The 20,146-nt window shown below is 37.5% G+C and overlaps 5 protein-coding genes across 10 annotated transcripts; 2 read left to right on the top strand and 3 right to left on the bottom strand.

Moving 5' to 3' along the window:
• Window positions 1-707: 707 nt before the first annotated feature.
• LOC145209515 (type-1 angiotensin II receptor A-like) lies at window positions 708-5,098 on the bottom strand. The gene is made up of 3 exons (XM_080079820.1): window positions 4,760-5,098; window positions 2,031-3,225; window positions 708-1,600 (listed from the first exon to the last, which is right to left on the bottom strand). The coding sequence occupies exons 2-3, from the start codon at window positions 3,165-3,167 to the stop codon at window positions 1,403-1,405; spliced, it is 1,335 nt and encodes a 444-aa protein (XP_079935946.1). The 5' UTR covers window positions 3,168-3,225; window positions 4,760-5,098; the 3' UTR covers window positions 708-1,402.
• Window positions 5,099-5,957: 859 nt separating this feature from the next.
• On the top strand, window positions 5,958-7,666 carry LOC145209519 (uncharacterized). Its single transcript, XM_080079826.1, has 3 exons — window positions 5,958-6,184; window positions 6,352-6,470; window positions 6,600-7,666. Exons 1-3 carry the CDS (start codon window positions 6,024-6,026, stop codon window positions 6,776-6,778), a joined length of 459 nt encoding a protein of 152 aa, XP_079935952.1. The 5' UTR covers window positions 5,958-6,023; the 3' UTR covers window positions 6,779-7,666.
• Window positions 7,017-10,663, bottom strand: LOC145209513 (basic immunoglobulin-like variable motif-containing protein). Of its 3 annotated transcripts, XM_080079817.1 has the most exons (7): window positions 10,184-10,663; window positions 9,976-10,120; window positions 9,029-9,209; window positions 8,809-8,962; window positions 8,563-8,702; window positions 8,336-8,487; window positions 7,017-7,496 (listed from the first exon to the last, which is right to left on the bottom strand). In XM_080079817.1, the coding sequence occupies exons 1-7, from the start codon at window positions 10,614-10,616 to the stop codon at window positions 7,319-7,321; spliced, it is 1,383 nt and encodes a 460-aa protein (XP_079935943.1). In that variant the 5' UTR covers window positions 10,617-10,663; the 3' UTR covers window positions 7,017-7,318. The 3 variants fall into 3 exon arrangements, with proteins under 3 accessions (XP_079935943.1, XP_079935942.1, XP_079935944.1); XM_080079816.1 differs by having other exon boundaries at window positions 9,976-10,663; XM_080079818.1 differs by lacking the exon at window positions 8,336-8,487 and having other exon boundaries at window positions 7,433-7,496; window positions 9,976-10,663.
• Window positions 10,663-12,041, bottom strand: LOC145209518 (uncharacterized). Its single transcript, XM_080079825.1, has 2 exons — window positions 11,851-12,041; window positions 10,663-11,557 (listed from the first exon to the last, which is right to left on the bottom strand). The coding sequence occupies exon 2, from the start codon at window positions 11,551-11,553 to the stop codon at window positions 11,035-11,037; it is 519 nt and encodes a 172-aa protein (XP_079935951.1). The 5' UTR covers window positions 11,554-11,557; window positions 11,851-12,041; the 3' UTR covers window positions 10,663-11,034.
• A 967-nt stretch (window positions 12,042-13,008) lies between these two features.
• Window positions 13,009-19,441, top strand: LOC145209512 (uncharacterized). 4 transcript variants are annotated; one of them, XM_080079811.1, is made up of 15 exons: window positions 13,009-13,152; window positions 13,215-13,292; window positions 13,743-13,844; window positions 14,445-14,558; window positions 14,692-14,797; window positions 14,968-15,035; window positions 15,404-15,529; window positions 15,636-15,711; window positions 15,904-16,030; window positions 16,095-16,212; window positions 16,411-16,481; window positions 16,661-16,767; window positions 17,204-17,343; window positions 18,276-18,400; window positions 19,052-19,441. In XM_080079811.1, exons 1-15 carry the CDS (start codon window positions 13,078-13,080, stop codon window positions 19,131-19,133), a joined length of 1,515 nt encoding a protein of 504 aa, XP_079935937.1. In that variant the 5' UTR covers window positions 13,009-13,077; the 3' UTR covers window positions 19,134-19,441. The 4 variants fall into 4 exon arrangements, with proteins under 4 accessions (XP_079935937.1, XP_079935938.1, XP_079935939.1 ...); XM_080079812.1 differs by having other exon boundaries at window positions 18,276-18,420; window positions 19,052-19,117; XM_080079813.1 differs by lacking the exon at window positions 13,743-13,844.
• Window positions 19,442-20,146: the final 705 nt, after the last annotated feature.

Below are 20,146 nucleotides of genomic sequence, written 5' to 3'. Positions count from 1 at the left end.
GCGCTTGAAGCACAATGGATCGTTATGCAGCAATGAACCCGATTGAACCCTGCTGTAAACCAACTGAACTGATTGCCGATACTGTAGTTGTATGGCGCTTTTACGACTTCGAGGAATTCTTATGTTTAAAGTCTTGCAAAGATGTTTTAAGGGTACGGTGTAAGGGACGGCTGTATTATCATCCCCGTCATTAATTATGCATTAGCTTTCACGCATCTATCAAAAATAATGGAGTTTCTTCCGTGCTTCTCTTCTAAGACCGATAATGATTTTAACCAAGTACTAATGCATAGCCGAAAAGCAAATGGGTAAGGTTAGAAACATAATTAGCTGAGAAAAGCAATTTTAAAACAAAATCCTTGCGAAACATGAACATCAGAATTTCGTGTTTGAAAGTTCTAGCAATATTTCAAACAGTTTACTAACGCTAGGTTGTTTATTAAAGTTTGCTACCATCGGTTGCAACTTGCAACACAATGAACAGAAAGCACGTTCCACAACATAAAATTCGCTCAAAAAATAAATTAGCAGGAAAGCTCTTCCGAAGTCAAATTAACATTCTATAACGTGAGGTTAATTCTAGGTCCCATGATACAACCCTGTTGTTGCATGAGATGGCTAAGTGTTTATGCGATCTTCGTGTGACCAATTACAGTACAGATTTCTTTTTTCTGGACTCTAGACTAGAATATATTCAGCAAAATTGGAACCGTGTGTGCCGAAATTTAGAACACAGCATTTATTTCAAGAAACGTTAAAACTTTACTGCGATTTTTGCCACAAACAGGTCTACGTTTACTGCAGAACGCACTACATAAGCGTAAATGGGGGTTTGTATTTTATGTCAGAGATTTCAAGAACTTGAGATTTTTCACGAGACAAAGTTCCCAGCACAAATCAATAATGCATTGGGAATGACAAAGGTTAAGATTTATATCGCGTAAGCCTATTTCCAACAAAATGTTTTGCAGGTACCAGAGACGATGGCACGTGACCGGTTGCAGTGAAAACGAGTGATCAATAACAAATCAATATGTATTAAAGTAGGTCTATTTTGTCGTGAGTATATATTCGGGTTAGAGTACATGAGACATCATCATCATTGCTGGTTTTGAAACTTAAACATATCGTGTAGTCACAAATCGCTAAATCATTTTACAAGCTGCGTGCAACATGATAAGTGATAATGATAAACGGTAACTTCAAAAACAATTTCTTAAGCTTTTTTAACGCCAAAATAACACGTCCTCCTACTAAACCCTAAATTTCACAGTACTTGTACAAATGGAACTGTGCCACACTAACGGTGGATGCGATCTTTATAAACGGAAACGGTACACAGTATCAACTGCTCAGAACCGATGCTCCGTCCGTTTAAGTCCTTTCTAATGGATTTTCTTTATTATGCTTCGCACGAGTCGCATGTGTTGTAAGCATTGGCGTCTGGGGTCGAGTAAGGAGCGGCTGAGTCCACCTCTGCCATGCACACTTCGTTTGCTTTTCCCAGGCCTTGCATAACTGCCGGGCACGAGTAATAGGAAAAGCTCACGTCTTCTGCCGTCTCGCCGTCGGGTGCTCGGAGGGTGTTCTGCTCTTCACACTGTGGCGCAAAATACTTTTATGACGACAGGCACGTGACAAGTTAAGCCTACGTCACAAGGGTTGTGCGAACGACATTAGGACGTTTCTCCGTGGCATTAACGCCAAGGTGACTAACTGTTTACTTCGTGATATTGGTGATGTAAACTTTGACTGCAAAACTGTTAATAGAATCTGTGCAAAGCAATAATTTATAAAATGTCCTGATATTAAGCAACCACACAAACCCTTTTAAACGCGCTAATGCGAGAAAACTACCATCATTTAAACGCGAAAAAAAACTACCATCACACTTATTACGAATGGGAAGTAGTTTGTTCTGCTAGTAGCCTATTTATCTTCCGGCGACTTCTCACATTTAAAGTTGCCAAAAAATTGCTATAACACATCGGTATAATTTTTAGTTTGCACAGAACACCATTTCCTCTTACCGGTGGCGGATGGACTTGGACATTTTGTGTTTGTTTCTGCACCTTGTTTGCCCAAACCTTTGCCCTGGGATCGGGATTGGCGTTAAGACACGGACTTCCGCCCTTCCTCGGGCTGAGATTCTTCTTTTCATCGTGAGCCGGATGTCCCACAGTCATCTTGTACGGCCGAGTCTCATCTGATCCACACATATCCTTGATGTTTTCCTGGAAGTTAGTGGTCGTGAAAGCGTACACGATCGGGTTAATACAGCTGTTGGCATACGCCAGACATATGGTGAACGGGTTGATAGCGATAAACAGAGCCTCGTTGAAGTACACGTCTTCGGCCCACCAGCCAAGCGTTGCTGAGATCAACTTCATAACGTGAAATGGAAGCCAACAGAAGAAGAATGCGGCAATTATGAGCGCAGCCAGTTTGGCCACTCTGTCCTTTCGCACGCGTTTGCTGATCACCTTCTTTTTCACGGTGAGAACGATTTTTACGTAGCATATGCATATAACAGTCATGGGTATCACAAAACCGACCATGCTCTGTATGAACTCTAAGCTTCCCATTATCACGCTTTTGTTCGTGTAGTTAGACGGAATGTAGAGCTGGCAGGCTACGACAGTTTGCGTGGCTTCCGTTGTGGCTAGCGATTCATTGCTGTTGTCCGAAGTGCTATCCAATGCGCTGTCTCCTCCTGATAGACTAAATGGCAGCAACGTCTGGTATATAATGCGAGGCAAGGACAGGAGCAAGGCAGCGCTCCATATAATAAAACATACCCAGCGCGCAACGGTTGAGGTCCGAAAGGCGTTCACAGACGTTGCATGAACAACAGCCATCCATCGGTCCACGCTCATGGCTGTGAGAAAGAAAACGCTCCCGTACATGTTTACGGAAGTTATCACGCTCGTGAGTTTGCACATCCCAAGTCCGAACGACCAGGCGTATGCAGAAAGGTAGTAATGCCCCCAGAATGGAACAAAACATATGAAAAGGGAATCAGCAAGGGCGAGGTTGAAGAGGTAGGTGGTGGTGACGGTCCATGAGCTTCGTTGACGTAACAACACAAACAGCACAACGGCATTTCCAATTATTCCAATGAAAAACACGATGAACAAGATTGCAGCTATGGCAGTCAGGGCAGACATGCTGCTTACTAGGATTGTTAGGTACAGCAAGACACCTTTAACATTTGTACAGTTTCAGCTGCAATGAATATGAAACAAGATGATGTAGATTATAAATTGATATCATTGACACGGCAATGTAAAACATAAAGGAAATTCCAGAAACGCTTTCGATCGCCCCATGCTATAAGATTGCAACAAATTATAACAAACTAAATCTGTTCTTAATACCCCTACTCTGTGTAAACTCTTTTTTTACAATAATAAAAAAGCGATTACAATAATATCGTAATATTATTATCTGGATAAGAATTATAACCGCCGGTGGGACTTGCAACATTATTAAAAAATGCCAATCCACAAACTATGTCTTAAACTAACCAGCAAGAACGAACATATGCAATACATGCAAGACAATAAGGCAGTACATTACAGCTTGTCTCGAACCTTACTTGACCTAGTTCATTTACAAAGAGCAAAGCAGGTTAACCTACACACAACAAGATCCCCTGAGGGTGCTTATAAAACTTATGTCGCTCCGTTCATTTAGAAAGTGTTGCTAAAAATAAAGTGCATGTATGCGACTGCAGATTAAGCTAATGTCGTGCAATTGGCAATGAACCGTATTTCCAAGGATGTCAAACCCAAATGCTTATTCATACTGTATGCAAATTGTAATAACTCTTGTTGATAACCACTAAGGTGGCCTTTCTAAATGTTGGCATGTTATATACACATACTATATCCTATTTCATGGCTATCCATACACCATCTACCTTACGTGCAACTGATATACGTTTGTATATGTTTTCAAAAGGGTCCCAATTGTATCCAGGATTTTATACCACCACGTCCATGTTAGTTAATATCTATCTTATTGTATTGCAAGTTACAAGATCGTGCAATAAGTGTTAAGCTCAAATCTTTCTCTGCTACCGCTTTTTAATCTTGCTCCAACGAAAAACACCTAACATTTGTCAGCAGCGAAGGCAAGGTGATGCTCGCTGCACGATCTTATCGATTACCACCTAACAGAAGTCGATAACACTTCCCCTGTCAATGACAGCATCGAACTCAACAAAAATTACTATTCCGTGGGTGGTTGAAAATAAAACGACGTGCTAACTCCGCAGACAAGCTATGTTTCCGCTTTTAAACATTCTGCGTCATCTCTTGCTAGGGGAAAACAGAGTTTATGACATAATAGCGACGTAGTGCAGCGCACGGCAATTAAACGACGCACTACTGCGTGACGTAAACGCACGGTGCAATTACTAGCCAGCTGCGAATGCGTTTCGCTGGGGAAAGTCTAATTAGAAAAGGTTTTGATTTTCAGCTAGTACCATATAAAATGGTGTAGGAGTGAACGATACAGCAAATCCCCTAGTTGCAAAAACGCAAAACACTACTGTCTGCACACCCTCCCGCTAAGCATTAAAAAAACGTTTTCTAGTTGGTTTATCTTTTAAGCCACGGTTTCGTTTCAGTATTTATTTAACACCACTGAGATGCATAAGCTTTCTGACAATTACCTGATTCAAAATCATGGCACTTACATTACCGACAACCATTGAAGTATGTATCTATTAAGACAGTATATGGAATGCACGTACCGTTTGGTTGTAAGACAAATCATTAGTCTTCATTAAATTGTTAGCTGTTCCGATAGGAACATGTTAACTGCTAATTTCTCATAACCTTGCTGTTGGCACTCTTGCTGACCTGCGGAATGCATCAATAATCCATTAGCTTGTTACCAATCTGCGACACCAAGGTTGCGTTTCGGTCAATGAGAGTTCGATTGGACAAAGGGTCGAACTGCAAACATCGTTTGTAGGTCGTCCCTTGTGCAGTCCGTTCTTTCTAATCTATTCCGTCATCGCTTTCTGATGCTAAAAGCACTTGTCTGCACCAGGACAACACTCACACTTACTACAAACTGAAAATCAACAGTTGGTGTGCATTGGATTGAACATCAGCGTATTTTTGTTACTTAACTTATTAGCCTACAGCTAAATTTTGAATTTAAACACCTTTCTAAATCAACAGAAATAACAGAAGTGTGCGCAAAGCCAGACCTTAGCCCACAACTAAAACTGCAAAACTATATGTATTTGATTTGACCGACAGGAAATCGGCCCTTGGTTTTGGAACTAATGTTTTTATTTTGTAATCAAGCCCCTGGTTTCTGTTACGAGCTTGACAAAACGACGGCCTTTTTACCACTGTCTGTTGAACAATAGTAACACAACACAGAACGCGAAATACAACAACCTCCCTGGCTTCCCTTTTTCTGGTGCCAATGCCTACGCTGTTTGTGTGTTTTAGCTGGGACACAAGATCGGCAATCCACTTGAACTCAGAGAACTATTGATTTGTTGCTAAGATGAACAGTCGCAGCCCACCTCTGAACGAAACTTCCATTTTAACCCGAAACTTTAGCGCCAGAGTGAAATACATGTGTTAAATATCGACTTTTCTACATCCGGCGCCTAATGTGCTGCATCCAGAGCAATTCTGCTTTATATGTTCGGAAAAAATTAAAATGTAGGCCAACAGCGCCACTTAGTGCAAAAGCCACATTAATTGCGTCCACAGCTGTAGAATGAAAATAATTTGAAAGACAAAAATGTACATTTAAACATAAAAGTAATGTACATCGCTTATCTGTATTTTGCTTGGGAGATTGTATATGGCGATAAAATTAAAATAAAAGTTATAATTTCGTAAGTTAGTTGCAATCTTATGTGTGTGTTGTAGAGGTACGGATTAAGTGGACAAAGTTCTGCAATAAAAACAACAACAGTGGAGAAATTTTGTTTTAATTAACTAACCCTTTTTTTAACCATTATCAGTTTCTTTAGGATCTCGTGCTCAATGAACGTTAGCATGCCAGTTGAGAGTACATTGGTTCCCGAACCTGAACCGAAAGCCAATCAAGACGATGAGAACGAATTGGTGAATGTGCAACAGTTTCAATTTGCTGTGGAGTCGAGCAGCGAGGAAGAAGAAGACAATGACGAATTGCAAAACGCAGGGTACAAAATGTAGAAACGTACGGTGGTCTTCTAAAGTCGACAATCAATCAATAGTTTATTTGTTACAATTTCATTACCTTCAGGACAATCTATCAGATCAGACCATTGTTGTGCAAATAGACTTAACATACTTTTATGTTATCACAGTTGATTACGATGTGTTTTAGGTATGAACCATTGTCAATGGTCGAAGCAGTTGATGATGCTGAACATGTTAGCTCAGATGAAGAGATTGTAGAAAATTCCCAAGAAGAACAACCTCAAAGAGAGCTCTCTGTTAACACAGGTAATTTGCTAATGCTTCATACCAGAAAAACATCCTAGTTACAATGCCACAACTTTTGTGACTGTTGACTATGGCACACTCTTAAAGAAATGGGCTCTTTCTTCTTTATTGTTTTTCTGTTTTATGTAGATCTTGTCAAAGTAGCAATGAAAAACATTCATTTGGATGAAGCAAATATACCTGCCTGGGCAAAAGACTTATCAGATACTGCATGGGATGACTTTGTGAAACAAACTATTTCTAAGGACTCCATTGATTCCAATGAAAACACACAGCAAGCTAATTCAAGTTCGTCATCAACAACATAACACCAAGAGAGATGTGTCAGGGCCAACAGTAATGGCTTGTGGCTTAGCAAAGCGTTTTTTTAGTTACTCACATACATATTCACATGCCTTTTTGCTATTGAACTGAAAACCAATCATATTTTATATCATGGGCTGTTTTGAACAAATATGCAACAAAACAATGTTGAAAAAAATTGTGATCCAATGCATGCTGAGAAGTGCAATAAATGTGTTGTGTTTAAAAACTTGTACACTAAAACGACACAAAGCATTATGTATTTGTATGTGTGTGTAACTGAGGAATGTATTCAAAAGCACTTTCATAGAACACCTTGAAAAATGAAACTACAAACCAGCTAGTACCAACAGTTAATAAAAATTGTCTTCCACATAAATAGGCAAATACAGAATTGTTAATATAAAAAACACAATATACAGTGCAATTAAAATTCCACTTTTGTACAATACTGAAGAACCATTGTGAAGGCACAGTGTAACTAAAATGTTACAGAAATGTAAAAATAATAACAGTGAAACTAATAATAACAGTACTGAAAATGTTCACACTTTCTTCTGGCGCTTTGCTTGTTCTCTGAATGCTACTTTTTTAAATGCTATAATACAGTGCAAGTTTCCACCTTTTTTCTTGGTGCGTCGATGCTGAATACCCTTTTCAGGATGCCTTATGTTGTAATACTCTGGACCTTCCATATGAAGATCTTGAAGAATATCATCCCATCTGAAAAGGGGTTGTAAAATAATTATTATGCATGATCTTAATGACACTGCCTACAATTGGCGAATTCTAATCCTCAAGTGAAACTGTCCAAATTCCATTTTTTGTCTTACAGTCGTATATTTGTTTGGTGCAGTTACTCCAATACAATCAAGAATTTAAAAATTAGGCCATAAGAAGACTGCTCAGTAACATGATGTTTTAAACCAGGTATGTCAAACTCAAACAACTTTGAGGGCCAAAAACAAACTTTTAAGTAAGCCGAGGGCCGCACTATCGAAAATTTGTTACAGTGTAACATGACAACAACAAAAAATTACATGATTAAAAAGTAAAATGTTAATTCATTAATGCCATTAACTACATTAAAAAAAATATTGTAATAAATAACAAACAGATATACAGTGTAGCAGAGTGAAAGAACCAACTGTGCCTTATTGCTTTGTGTGAAAACAATGGCATACAATGACGCAACAATCGCAATTGCTGATTTTAAAGATCGGTTATTTCGACCATCCTATTAACATGTTGCATATATACCACTAATTGAGAATGATTGTATCATATGAACTCACTGCTCTGGCAGGGTATTCTGCCTGAGTAAAACACATAACTTCTAAAAGTGACTTCTCGGGCCGCACAAAAACTCTTAAAGGGCCGCATGCGGCCCGCTGTTTGACACCCCTGTTTTAAACAACATGGCAACTGTTACAATGAGAACACCAAAAATGATTCTACAAGCATTGTTACTTGTGCCAACCAGGTAAAAATAAAACTACGATTGCTCTTCTGTTGTTCCGAATCATGTGAATATATATTTTAGTGTTTCAGCTGCAACAGACCTTTTGCAATGGATTGGTGGATGGTTTTTACTTGGTTCACCAATAAAAATCCACTCATTAAACACAGGTGTAGTAGGAAGATCATCAGCACATTTTTGACTGGCCTGATTATTCTCAATACATTGCTTGCTAGCATATGCTTCCAGTGGATTCTGTAGCATTTTATCAATAGTTTTTGATAAAAATGTTAGTAAATATTTGTGAAATATATATTATTTTATTCAAACCTGTGGTGTTGATTCAAAACCAATGGGACAAAAATAGTGGTTGTAACAATGGTAAATAAAAGCCATTTCATTGCTGCAAAGCCCTGATTTCAAATGTTCCAAGGCCATTATGTCAGTCATAAGTTTGGTTTGAACTCGGCCTGCAAAACAAAAATACTGTGAACAGTGCATGTTTTTCTGTGTCGATGGGCGTTGATTTTTGTAATATGATTCCTAAATTGACGCATGCCTGTGTCACATGCCTACCTTTCGGTTTGTACAGGTAGAAAGCCTTTCCACTGACACCAAAAAAGTCATTCAATTTTCGAAACCATCTCATCAATGTTGCATTTCCAGTAAATGGACCAAACCGTATGATATCAAAAGGTTCCTTAAAGCCCAGTATTCCAAGCGCAGTTTCCTTGGAACAAAACAATGTTACAAATTTTTTTCATACTTATGGGTATGGGCAGGTATGGGTATTTACTTGCGTTATTGCATCCAAAGATCCTGTGCCAAGGTTACTGAATAAGTAGTTCCACACTGATACAACTGATGATATTCCACAGGATTTTTTGTACTGGGGCCTTGAGATACAGTGCCATCTCCTTAAATCCAGGACTTTTCTCTCTTTAGCATAATCAACACTGATACTTTTTCTTGTTGATCTGTAATACACCAATCTTGAATAAGTTTTGGAATGACTACAAAATTCATACTGTCCACAGGTAAGCGTGAAACCTTTTCTATTAGCAAGAAAGGTTAACTTGCTTAATTAGACCACTTTTACCTTTTTTCTGTACTGCTTCTTAATTCAAAAAACGCCAAAACGCCAAAACTCCCCCCAAAACAATGAAGGTTCACACTGACACCAGTTTGTCAACCCGGGAATTTTAAGTTAAAAGTTGTTTAAAACAATTTTGTTAACAACTGGCTATGTTTGGGATTATTTCAATTCCATGCAATTAAATGGATTATGCAAGCATATAGTACACAACTAACCGAATTTGTTTGTTTGACCAAATTTCCCTTGTATCTGTATTCTGTCCTAACTGCCCAAATTTGTTCCAGCATCTTTGGACCCCCCCTCCCATTCCTTTGGTAGCAATATTTTACAATTCCTTTAGGAACGCGAGGCAGGAAACTATTAAATTCATGTCGTACATTGACATCAAAAGTCAAACAAAGACTTTAAAGTTGTGTGTGGGAATTTGTTTGTAATGATACCAAATTCCCAGCAAAAAAATCTCACTTTAATATTAGGCTTGCTGCCATAAAGTAACAAAGCATTAGGACAAGAATGATCAGTCAGCACCATTCTGTAACTAATCAGACACTAATCTAGCCACCAAATATAAAAACTACAAAAGCAAATAGCTGTACAACTCACACTGAGACAAACTGGTAATGGACACTGACACCCAAATTAAATACCTTTGAAATTCTTTTCTCTTTGTTGACAAAGGTTTTTTAGTCTGCAGTCTCTCTTTCAAAGCAGGTGATGGTTCATTCATCCCAGGTGATTGAGAATTGAAGCTAATATTCCATGCCATTGAAGATGTTCCTTGTGTTGCTTGCTCTATTGCATTTTCTGATTTTATGAACTCATTTACTGACATTAATTTGTGAGTTGCATCCCCACCTGGCCCTTGGTCTGTCAAACATGGCTTTTTGGTGGTAGCAGTCACTACATGGTGAGAACCGTCTTGAGTATTTTTATGAGTAGGTGGAAGGTTGTCATCTTCAATTTCACTCATATCATCGGACTGTGTATATTCATCAAACTCGGAAGTTAGGAACTCATCAATAGTAACTTTTTCACTGAGCTTTTCTTCTGTCAAAAGAACCTCTTGGTATTGAAAGGGTCTAATGTGGTGTGCTGTTGGTTCTGCTTCAAAGTTGTGGGTTCCTTCATACTTCACTACAGGAGCGCTATGTTGTTCACTCGATAGTATGCTTTCACTGTCAAAGCAACTTTCATATTCTTCTTCATCGCTTTGTTCAAAGTTGTCAGAGTCTGATGCAAGATACAGGTCAGCAGGTTTTCCTTTTGCCTTCCACACATAATTGCCCATGACTACTCATTAAGTGACACCCTAAAAGTCTATCAAAGTTTACAACCTGCAACAGAACATAATTAGGAATTTAATGTGCATAATAATAACAAAAATGTAAGCTAACATTCATAATGTTACATACAATATTGTATTAAACTAAAGGAATGAAAGAAACTCAATCACAAATATGATTGATATGCAGTTTTTGTGGTATTAATGACACTATTTTGGAAAGACCATGCATATATGAGGATATAGCGGCAACATAAATTCTTCTATTACTTTTTAAGCAGCAAAAAGCGAGAAAATTGTGCTAAGTAAAAGGCGCAATAGCACCACAAGAAAAAGGAGATGGTGACATCAATGCCTAACAGAAAGAAAAAAATAGGAAAAGTAACACTGTTAACGTTGTGAGATTTAACAAACATGATTTTAATCATGTAGAAAAATGCAAAAATAGTGGATGCACATGGCGCTCTGCTAGCAACCTTCTGCATGTTGGACACCTCTTTCCCACTTTTATAGCTGTTAAAATACATGCCTCACAAAAAATGTGCCCACAGATTGTAGAACTTATTTTTTGTCCCTTTTGTATTGTGGTTATCAGTGTTTCTAAGCATATTGGACATGTCATTGTGGAAAACCAGGCAGATGAATTGTCTAGTTGTCCAGAAGTTAAAGAGGAGCATTCAGTGCCAGTCCCATTGTTAATGCCACAGTTTGGGTTAGAGCAATCACATTTAGGTTTGTTACTCTCAGCTTCCGTTAAATCAACAATATCAGTGTTACTGTTATTAGTGAGATCTATAACATCCAGTTGATTGGATCTAGACCATGTTGTCCTTCTTTGGATCGAATCTGGTGAAGGACTTATCAAAATAATGCTCCCATCTAATTGTGGTCGACTTACAGGAAATGGATTTGGTGAATCTGCTCCATTTTGTTCAGAACTCATTGCACTTTTTCAAAGAAATAAACACAGCATGTCAGCTTAATGTTAAACTACATGACACAAAAAAGCAAATTTTAAAAATATGACCTTAAAATTAAATAAAAATTCCAATGTAAAAATGTGTTTGTTTCTTGATGGTTCATACAGATGATTGTATCATATAATTGTCATGTAATAAGTTTCTGATTGTTGTTGGAGGTTAGCTACTTTAGGTATGTCGATGAATAGATCGATTATCAAATAACATTATTTGGATACAAATTAATCGTTAATTTCTGCAGTTATCTAATAAATACCAACCCAGAAGCAAAATCCAATCCAAAAGTTTTTACTTTTCACTTCTCCGTTTGTATTTGAACGTTAAGTCAAGCATGACGATTGTTCAAAATTCGACATGCATCATGCTTTCCCGTCATAAGTACGGTAGCCCAAAAGGAACCAAATTTTATGAATACCTGAAATACAGTTGATTTTCACTAATTTCACCTGTTAGGGTTATCATGATTCAGGTTTCTCCGTTTCAGATTTAATTTTTGTGCATTTTAAAATTGAATATGAGCTGTTTCCAGTAACACTGTATTAAACACACTCTGTTCATGCTGTTTTTTTTACCCACTTTTCATGCTGTTTTTTTTAATTTGTAATGTCTACTTTAAACAAAAAATTTTCGGAAGCAAGATGACCTTTAAAACAGTAATTTTTGCCAAGAAACAATTCTTATTACGTGGTAACAAGGAAGGCGTTATTAAATTTCTTTGTTTGTAAAATGAACTCTACATTGCGTCTTTGCGTGGACTGAAAGCATTCTTTTGCTCAGCTGGATGTTAAATCTCCCCCGCTGTGGGCAGTGTCGTCAGTTCTTTTGTCAAAACTGAACTTACAACGTTTTTGAGATCACAATAATAATGCAATCATTACTTGACAGATGGTAGAAAATGTCATTCACAAAACCTCCCAAAAAGGCGCAACCCGCAACTCATGAAAAAAGCCCGCAACTCGATGTCAAAAGCAGCCCAAAATGTGCGAAAGTTACAAAAAAATTATGTTCTTGCAATACAAAAGAAATTAGATATATTTTTGTGCACGAAATAAGTTAAATTGACATATTTATTATTTATCTACCGTAAACACTAAACAAATAATTGTCTAACGACTTGAACCGGTGTGAAACAATAGGGAAAATTAACCAATCACAATCGTTGGTTTTTGCCACTGGAAATGGCGCTGTATTTGTTTTGGCCCAAGGGAATTACTAGAATGTTTTGTTCATCCGTTTTCGTATATGCCTTTGGCAGTTGTAGTTGCTTACAAGTACAATATAGTTGCTCAAGCGTAGCTAAAAGTTTTGTTGTGTTTATGAATCACTAAAGAATCAGTCCTGTAGTGTATTGTCTGGTATTTGTTGTAATAGCGGCCAAATATTCATTTGCATTGTGCTCTGCATTCGTCTCTAGGCTAAACCAAAATTTTTATTGTAGCTTCCAGTTTTGTACCGTATAGTCTAGTGATTTTGAGGCAACTAGAAATATGGAATTAGCCACACTTAAAAGGACAGAATTGCAAAAGCTTGCGAAAAAACATGGCATCAAAGCAAATCAAAAGGTAAAGTTTGTTACATTTTTATCGTTTTTAAGAATTTTTATCAATTATTTGTGTGTTTTCAGAATGAAAAGCTGGTCAAACTACTTGAAGAGGTTATTAACTGTCAAAAATCTGACAGTGGGTTTTTACAGGAAGAACAGGTATGGCATTACGTTGTGAAATGGTAGATAATTAAACAGCCTGTATACTGTATAGAATGTCATGTTTTTAGAAGTTACTTGGTTAATTACCTAAAATACCATGACTAATTGGATGAAAAGCAACAAAAATCTATCAAGATATTTTTGTCCAGGAAAAACCTGTGGTGGACTTTAATGTAGGTAGCTAAATTGTTTAGCATATTTTGGCCCAAGTAAGAATAAGAACTAAACACAAGGCATAACACAACAAAGAAAACTAATGTGTCCTCTGAGAAGCATAGATATAATGAATTGTTAGGTGATCACCACTGCTATAGTGTAATAGTACACCAAGCGATAACTAAGAAGTTATGTGACACATTTGATTTTTGAAGTGCTGCAGTTATCCCCTATTACAGAAAAAGGTGTGAATAACACTTTAACAACAATTTATAATTTTTGTTTGTAAAGATAACACCTTTAAAGGTGTCAAAACGAGGAAGGCCAAAGAAAACAAATAAAACTACTGAACGGGGTGATTGTTCATTATCAGCAGAAAGCAATTTGTCAAAGGTTTGTAGCATTGATGTCTATGGTACTGACACAGTAGACACTAGGGTTCCTTTATTTCCCGGATTTTTTAATTCTCGGGAATCGGGAAATAATGTTTTCATTTCCCGGGAACCCGACCGAAAAATGTGCTGATTTTGTTGTGGATAATTACATCATTGCAATCGCTAAAATTAGTTTATTGTCGCTGGAGGCATCTAATTAGCCATGATTTTGTCGATTAAGACTATATTTGCAATCTTGTTTAATGTAAACAAGATTCAGAAATTACGAACAATAAATTTGTTTTTTCTAATACCGCTGGGTAGAGCATTTTCGCAAATATAGTTTACCATCTCGTACAAAAATGCTTACTTACTTTACCATTAAAATTACAAAACGCCATGTTTTGGTAGCAGCTAGCAGAAATTTGAACATTTTCGTTATTTTTTCACAAAATTAACACGTTTTTGCTTGATTGTCTGTTTCCCAGGAATTCAAAACAAATTTCCCGGGATTCGGGAACGTAATTTTGCCGGGAAATCCCGGGAATTTCCCGTCGAGACATTACCGGGAAGGAACCCAAGTAGACACCATGAATCTGAGAATGTCTATTTTTTTCAGGGTATGGAAGATTCATTGATGTCAGATATTTACTCGACAGATGTTAGCAAAAATACCAGTTCCATTATTTCTATCAGCCCAAAATGGAATGAACTGGATTGCAATGATTTAATGGTATTGTGTTTGATAATTCTTTTATGTGATGAAGTTCCCAGTTTTCTCAGAAGTTGTTTAATTGCTGCTCATTTTCACTGTGTTGGCAAATTTTATGCTTTGTAGGTTTAATAATGTACTGTGTGTTAAACAGGACCTGTCAAATGAAAGTGCATCTGGAACAGACACAAGGCAGGGTAGGGATACCAATCATGCAAAAGGAAACGTAAGAACAAGAAGTTCATCAAGAAATCGTCAAGGTTAGCAGTATATATATATATTGGTATTTGGTTACTGAGAATCACACTATTAACTTGGAAAGCTTTTTTGCAATAACCTGGGCTAATCAATTTACCATATGAATTTGTTAACATATGTTTAGGATTTATTTTGTTGTGCTGTATCTTATTTGCAAAGTTATGCCTTGCAGATTCCACACCAAAAGTCCAGGAAACTAAGCCAGTGGCAAATATTACCACACCCAAAGACACTAAACAGGTTTGAAAGATATAAATAGGACAAGGTTGTACAAAACCACCAAAGTAACTAAAACTAAGGTAGATCATTTTAATGTTGTGGACTAGTGGTACACTTTGCAGGCTAAGACACTTCTTTAAAAAATTCAATTGCAACTGAAATGTGCTAGATAAGACTTTGTTCAATAAGTTTAAAATAAGCCTTTTGTACTGTCATGCACACCCACAGAAATTGGAGTTGCATTCAAATATTTACATACATGCAAATATATTTAGAAATCTGTTGTGCTGTGGCATAGATTTTGAAAATCTCCGCTTTAAGTGTCTGCATGCCACAATCTGTTTATAGAAGTATTCACCCAAAATATGACTTTTGTGTCTGCTGCTCAGGTGAATGGAGGAAAAACATTCAGTATTCCCAAAAAACGGACAACAGCTAAAATTGAAAACAAGGAAAATTCCAGAGTATCTGCTGTAATGAAAAGGCGATCTAGTGAAAAAGCTAATGTTACCCAGGTACTGTATAATGTATTTTTTATCTACTAAATCAACTATTTTATCCAGTTTAAGTAAGATACATTATTTGCAATTCAGCTCTGAAATGCTAAGTATTTTATTTTAGGCCAAAAAGACAAGGGATTCAGCCAAGTGGAAAAAGGATATGAAGGATGCTGTTCTGTCATCTGTTGAACAAAAGTGTAAGTCCATTGTGCTTAATGGTTATGACTATGCATTATTATTTTACCCAATACTTCAGTACCCCAAGTATTGAAAAGCCATTTTTAAGTATTCTCCACTGACCTTATTCGTAGCTCCAGTGTAATGCCAGTTCTGGTTTAAATTTGGTAAAGCCCTAGTGGAATTGTTCTAACTTCATTTATTTGCTTTAGTGGGTCGTCCATCACAACTACGCAAGTCAGCCAGCAACTCAACTGTCATGTTCGCTGCCAAAGGTGTATCGGTTGGAAAAATACAAAGCTCTGCTACCAAAGGAATGTTTACAAAAACACACAAAAAGTGAGTAAATAAGATCAAGACAAATTGACCAGGGAATATTCGTTATGTAAATGTTATTTGTTAGGGGATTTGGAAAACTAGAGTCAATTGATGATTATCAAAAGAGAAAAACTGAGAGGGCGGAAATGTTGTTGGGGTCTGGAAGAAAGAGGGATGTTCTCAGTCGACTATCAAAACCCAAGGTATATGTTATTTTTTTTACAAAGCTCAGTAAATTAAGTGCCTCTAAACAAGATAACAATTGCCTTTTAATGCAAAATGTGTGAAGGTAAGCTATACATGAGCATAAGAGGAACTGTGCTTTTGGGGTGGAGTTTGATCATTTCTAACCTAACAGCTTTGCCTAAAAAAACACAATAATTTAATCCTTGTTTTTCTAGACACCAAATACAAAGATTGTAAGACCCAACATTCTTACTCCAGTAAACAACAGAAAAGTGACTCAAAACAGGTTAGAAATCTTCTTGTACAACTCATGTGATTTACAAATATTAGAAAAACTTGTCCAAGGTAATCTATAGATTATGTTGTGGGTAAGTGTTAGATGTAGTTTTGTCGTAAACCCCCTAAACCATCTTTGTTGTGTATTGATGTTTGTTCAATATTGAATACCTGATGTTTTTTGCACAGAAAATCGTCCACGCTTAAACCAACTGTCAATTTATCAATGGGAATCAACACTAACTTTGGCCGCAAATCTTCGAAACTCGTCACACCAAAGAAAGTTGCAGTAACATGTCAGTAATGGTTTTGAATTGCCTTTTTGACAATTGTATTCCCATAAATATCTAAATATAAACCACGAGACAAGTAATAAAGTTGTAGTTCATGCCTGGTTCGAATCTAGCTGACCTTGTGTGACGTCAGCGCAGACGTTATTTATGTAATATTCAGTTGTTTTGATATCCAACTAATTTCGTCAGGGCCTATTTCCTCGGTGCGTGACAGTTACCAATCTATACAATCGGAGATTTCAGAAAATTACTGGTTACTGTGAAAGTATAACGCATAACATTATGTTTTCTAAAGCTCGGTTGAACGTGCTGCTCTTATAGTTTATTTATGCTTAAATTGACCCATAACGACACACAACTTTAATATACAGCTGTGTTTTGGGACTTTAACTTTACCATCTTCCGCAACGATTTTGTTTTAACATCGCTCGTTTTACAGTTGCCAAGACGCCAACGAAAGTGGCAATAACCAAAACCCCGGCAGAGCGCACAAAGCGCCCATCCCGGGTTTCATTAACTCCATTCAAATCGAATTTACCAAGCACTCCCGCATCCACCAGAAAGAACTTTGACCTGCAGGTATGATTTGTTTTACATAAAGCCTAACGAAGCATTTGAGACTGAATAATTTGTACATAAAGTTTTTGAAGTGTCGACTCAAGTGTTTGATTTTGAAGTGTATCAAAATTTAAGCCGTTCATAATTGTATCTCACTTCTTTAAAATCGGTTTTAAAGAATTATGTTTCAAGCCCAAATGGTTGTTTCGTATGCGTACTTTAATCTTGCTCCAAATAGAAATGGTCCACGATGTTATTTTTACTGGGCCGGTGGTCCATGGCCCGAAACGAGTTGAGAACCACTGCCATAGAATAAACCAGTGGTTCTTAACCTTTTTGGTGTGGTTTCCCACTAAAGTCAATCACCAACTTCGAATTTCCCCCTCTGTTATTTTTATAAACATGTTTTGTGCCCTACGTTAACAAAAAAATATTCTTTAAATGAAATAAATTTGTGGAGCGCTTTGGTCTGAACCCTAACGGTATACTGCAATCTTATTTAGTTTAAATAGTGCTACTGTGAGAGATTAAACTTTTTGGAATACTGAAGAGTCTGCTATGCTTGCATTAGTCATTTATTGCATCACAATCAACAAAGGAAAGGCTTTTATTCGCGCACAACAGCAAAGTCATTGATGGTTTCAGTCTTGTCTGTGATGTAACAAATGGCCTTTGGATTTGTATGTGTCTTGTAAACCTTGGTTAAATCAATCTTACATGTTGTTGCAGAATAATTTTAGTAATGTAGCTTTCAACGGTTCGACCCTCGTGCCCGCGGTTGCTCTTTTCAAGCTTACATAATTTCCCTCCGAAAACATTAAATTTCCCACTAGTGGGAAATTTCCCACCGGTTAAGAACCACTGGAATAAACGATCCGAAGACATAACCATAAACCCCATAAGCCAGTGGCTGTTGCTCGTTAACATATTTTAAACAGGACTTTCATTTTCAGGAGAGTCTAAAGAAACCTCTTAAGTATGTTCCCCACAAGGGACCGCTTAAAAAGTACGAGGACCCTGCAAAAACTTCGCTGCAAGAGCGGTTTAAAAAAGCTAAAAACCCGAAAATTACGACCAGGTAAATTACTCGCGTACAAGGTAGGTTACAACATGACTACTGAGTGGGTTCGTTGTGTCGTGGCAGTGTAACTGTTGAGTGTGTTGTGTGGTAGCATGGGCCAGGTGTGCAAAAAGAAAAGCGTTTCAGTTTGCTCGTTTCTATTTCATGCTTGTTGGAATGCATGTTCGCCCTGAAGCAGCAGTTGACCATTAGCGACCCACGGGCCAAATGTGACTCGGTGAAGCATTTGAAAAAAAAATACGGTTAATGTGAGTGCTAAGGCAACCATGAACGGTGACTTGTTTTTTCTTTCTGTCCAAACGGCATTTTCTGATGGGCCAAATGCAAATAATCATAAGAAAGTACGTTGCCATAAGACTCAGTCACGATGTACAGTAAACACCTACATAACCAGCAGAGCATCATTTAGTTTATATATGGCAGCCCTTTTCATGTATTTAGCACATTATGACTTTTCTTCATTGCCTACCAAATATGTTTGTATCGATCACTGCACTAAAGTAGTATAGCGGGTAACAAAACATTTGAAATCCAAGCGTCCGCGGACCGCACAACCTTAACTAATGGGTCATAAACGTAATCAGATAGTTTACAATGTTCATTTAAACAGTTTTCCTTTCAAACCCACAATTTTGCATATTTACGCAGAGACAAACGGAGGCAAGATCGCGAAAAAATGCGGAGCAACACCAAGTCGAGTCTCATGATGAAGCGACGGGGAATAAAATAAACACAGGAGAATCTTAACAGGCCGATGCTGCTTACTTTGGTTCCTTTATTACTCTGCTATCTTCAACCTAAATGGTTTTAAATGGCTCTTACCATTTTATACCACGTTTTGTAAATATGTACACTCTTTATACGGCTACATTTTACAAGCGCTCATTGCTGCTTTCATACAGGGTCTTTACGTTGCTTGTGTTGATCACTGCCGCTTTGGCTGCCCTGTGCTATGTTTTCATGCTTTGTTTTACTTCATTTGGAGTGTGTAAAGGCGTATCTCGCAAATGTGAACTGTAAATAAACAGTTGGAAACTATCATGGTAATTTTTTTAAGTGAGAAATTTCAGAAGTTAAATGCAAGAAAAAAATATGACACGAGGGTCTTTCTTTTACCGAAACACGTGGTGTCAACCTTTACAATGGTGAAAGCAATTGTGTTTACCTTGTACTTGACATTAAAAAGGTTAACTATTAACTCATTGTTACTTAAGATCGTTACAACAGTTCATTGTCAATCACCCACACTACCAAAGTTGAAAAATCAACACCTAGTTTCTTGCACAGTCAACTTCTTTGCGTCTAATGCAGCGGTTCCCAACCTGTGGGTCGCGACCCCAACTGGGGTCGCCTGACAATTCGCTTGGGGTCGCCTACGGCAGGGCTGACTAACATGCGGCCCTCCAAGGGTTTTTGTGCGGCCCGCAAAGTAACTTTTAGAAGTTATTGTTTTTTACTCATGCGAAATACCTTGTCAGACCAGTGTGTTTAGATGATACAATCATTCTCTATTAGTGGTATATGCAACGTTTCAGTGGTAGAGCTACTAACACCATACGTTACGCCTGATCCAAAAGTGCTTAATTTTCGATAGGTGGCGTAAAGAGCTGAATTATTTATTTAGCGGCTATAAATGGGTTGGGTTGGGAAATATTTACATAAAACTTTTACATTAGTAACTAATTTTTTGGGTTAGTTTTATTGAATTTTAAGTGCTAATACCTTACCCCAACCCTAATAGCC

This window comes from Phallusia mammillata, chromosome 1, assembly GCF_965637545.1.
Source record: "Phallusia mammillata chromosome 1, kaPhaMamm4.hap1.1, whole genome shotgun sequence".
NCBI lineage: Eukaryota > Metazoa > Chordata > Ascidiacea > Phlebobranchia > Ascidiidae > Phallusia > Phallusia mammillata.
The sequence above is the reverse complement of the archived record's forward strand: the minus strand, read 5'-3'. Positions and strand labels throughout refer to the sequence as shown.

What these genes read in the sequence shown, in the direction of transcription:
- LOC145209515 (XM_080079820.1), bottom strand. Translation starts at nt 3,167, where the DNA reads ATGTCTGCCCTGACTGCCATAGCTGCAATCTTGTTCATCGTGTTTTTC. An exon ending in TCCAAGTCCATCCGCCACCG is followed by an intron (nt 1,601 to 2,030) that starts GTAAGAGGAAAT and finishes TTTGCGCCACAG; the next exon opens with TGTGAAGAGCAGAACACCCT.
- LOC145209519 (XM_080079826.1), top strand. Translation starts at nt 6,024, where the DNA reads ATGAACGTTAGCATGCCAGTTGAGAGTACATTGGTTCCCGAACCTGAA. An exon ending in GACGAATTGCAAAACGCAGG is followed by an intron (nt 6,185 to 6,351) that starts GTACAAAATGTA and finishes GATGTGTTTTAG; the next exon opens with GTATGAACCATTGTCAATGG. An exon ending in AGAGCTCTCTGTTAACACAG is followed by an intron (nt 6,471 to 6,599) that starts GTAATTTGCTAA and finishes TGTTTTATGTAG; the next exon opens with ATCTTGTCAAAGTAGCAATG.
- LOC145209513 (XM_080079816.1), bottom strand. Translation starts at nt 10,616, where the DNA reads ATGGGCAATTATGTGTGGAAGGCAAAAGGAAAACCTGCTGACCTGTAT. An exon ending in AAGAGAAAAGAATTTCAAAG is followed by an intron (nt 9,210 to 9,975) that starts GTATTTAATTTG and finishes GGTGTATTACAG; the next exon opens with ATCAACAAGAAAAAGTATCA. An exon ending in CTACCTGTACAAACCGAAAG is followed by an intron (nt 8,703 to 8,808) that starts GTAGGCATGTGA and finishes TTTGTTTTGCAG; the next exon opens with GCCGAGTTCAAACCAAACTT.
- LOC145209518 (XM_080079825.1), bottom strand. Translation starts at nt 11,553, where the DNA reads ATGAGTTCTGAACAAAATGGAGCAGATTCACCAAATCCATTTCCTGTA.
- LOC145209512 (XM_080079811.1), top strand. Translation starts at nt 13,078, where the DNA reads ATGGAATTAGCCACACTTAAAAGGACAGAATTGCAAAAGCTTGCGAAA. An exon ending in TGGATTGCAATGATTTAATG is followed by an intron (nt 14,559 to 14,691) that starts GTATTGTGTTTG and finishes TGTGTTAAACAG; the next exon opens with GACCTGTCAAATGAAAGTGC. An exon ending in TTTACAAAAACACACAAAAA is followed by an intron (nt 16,031 to 16,094) that starts GTGAGTAAATAA and finishes GTTATTTGTTAG; the next exon opens with GGGATTTGGAAAACTAGAGT.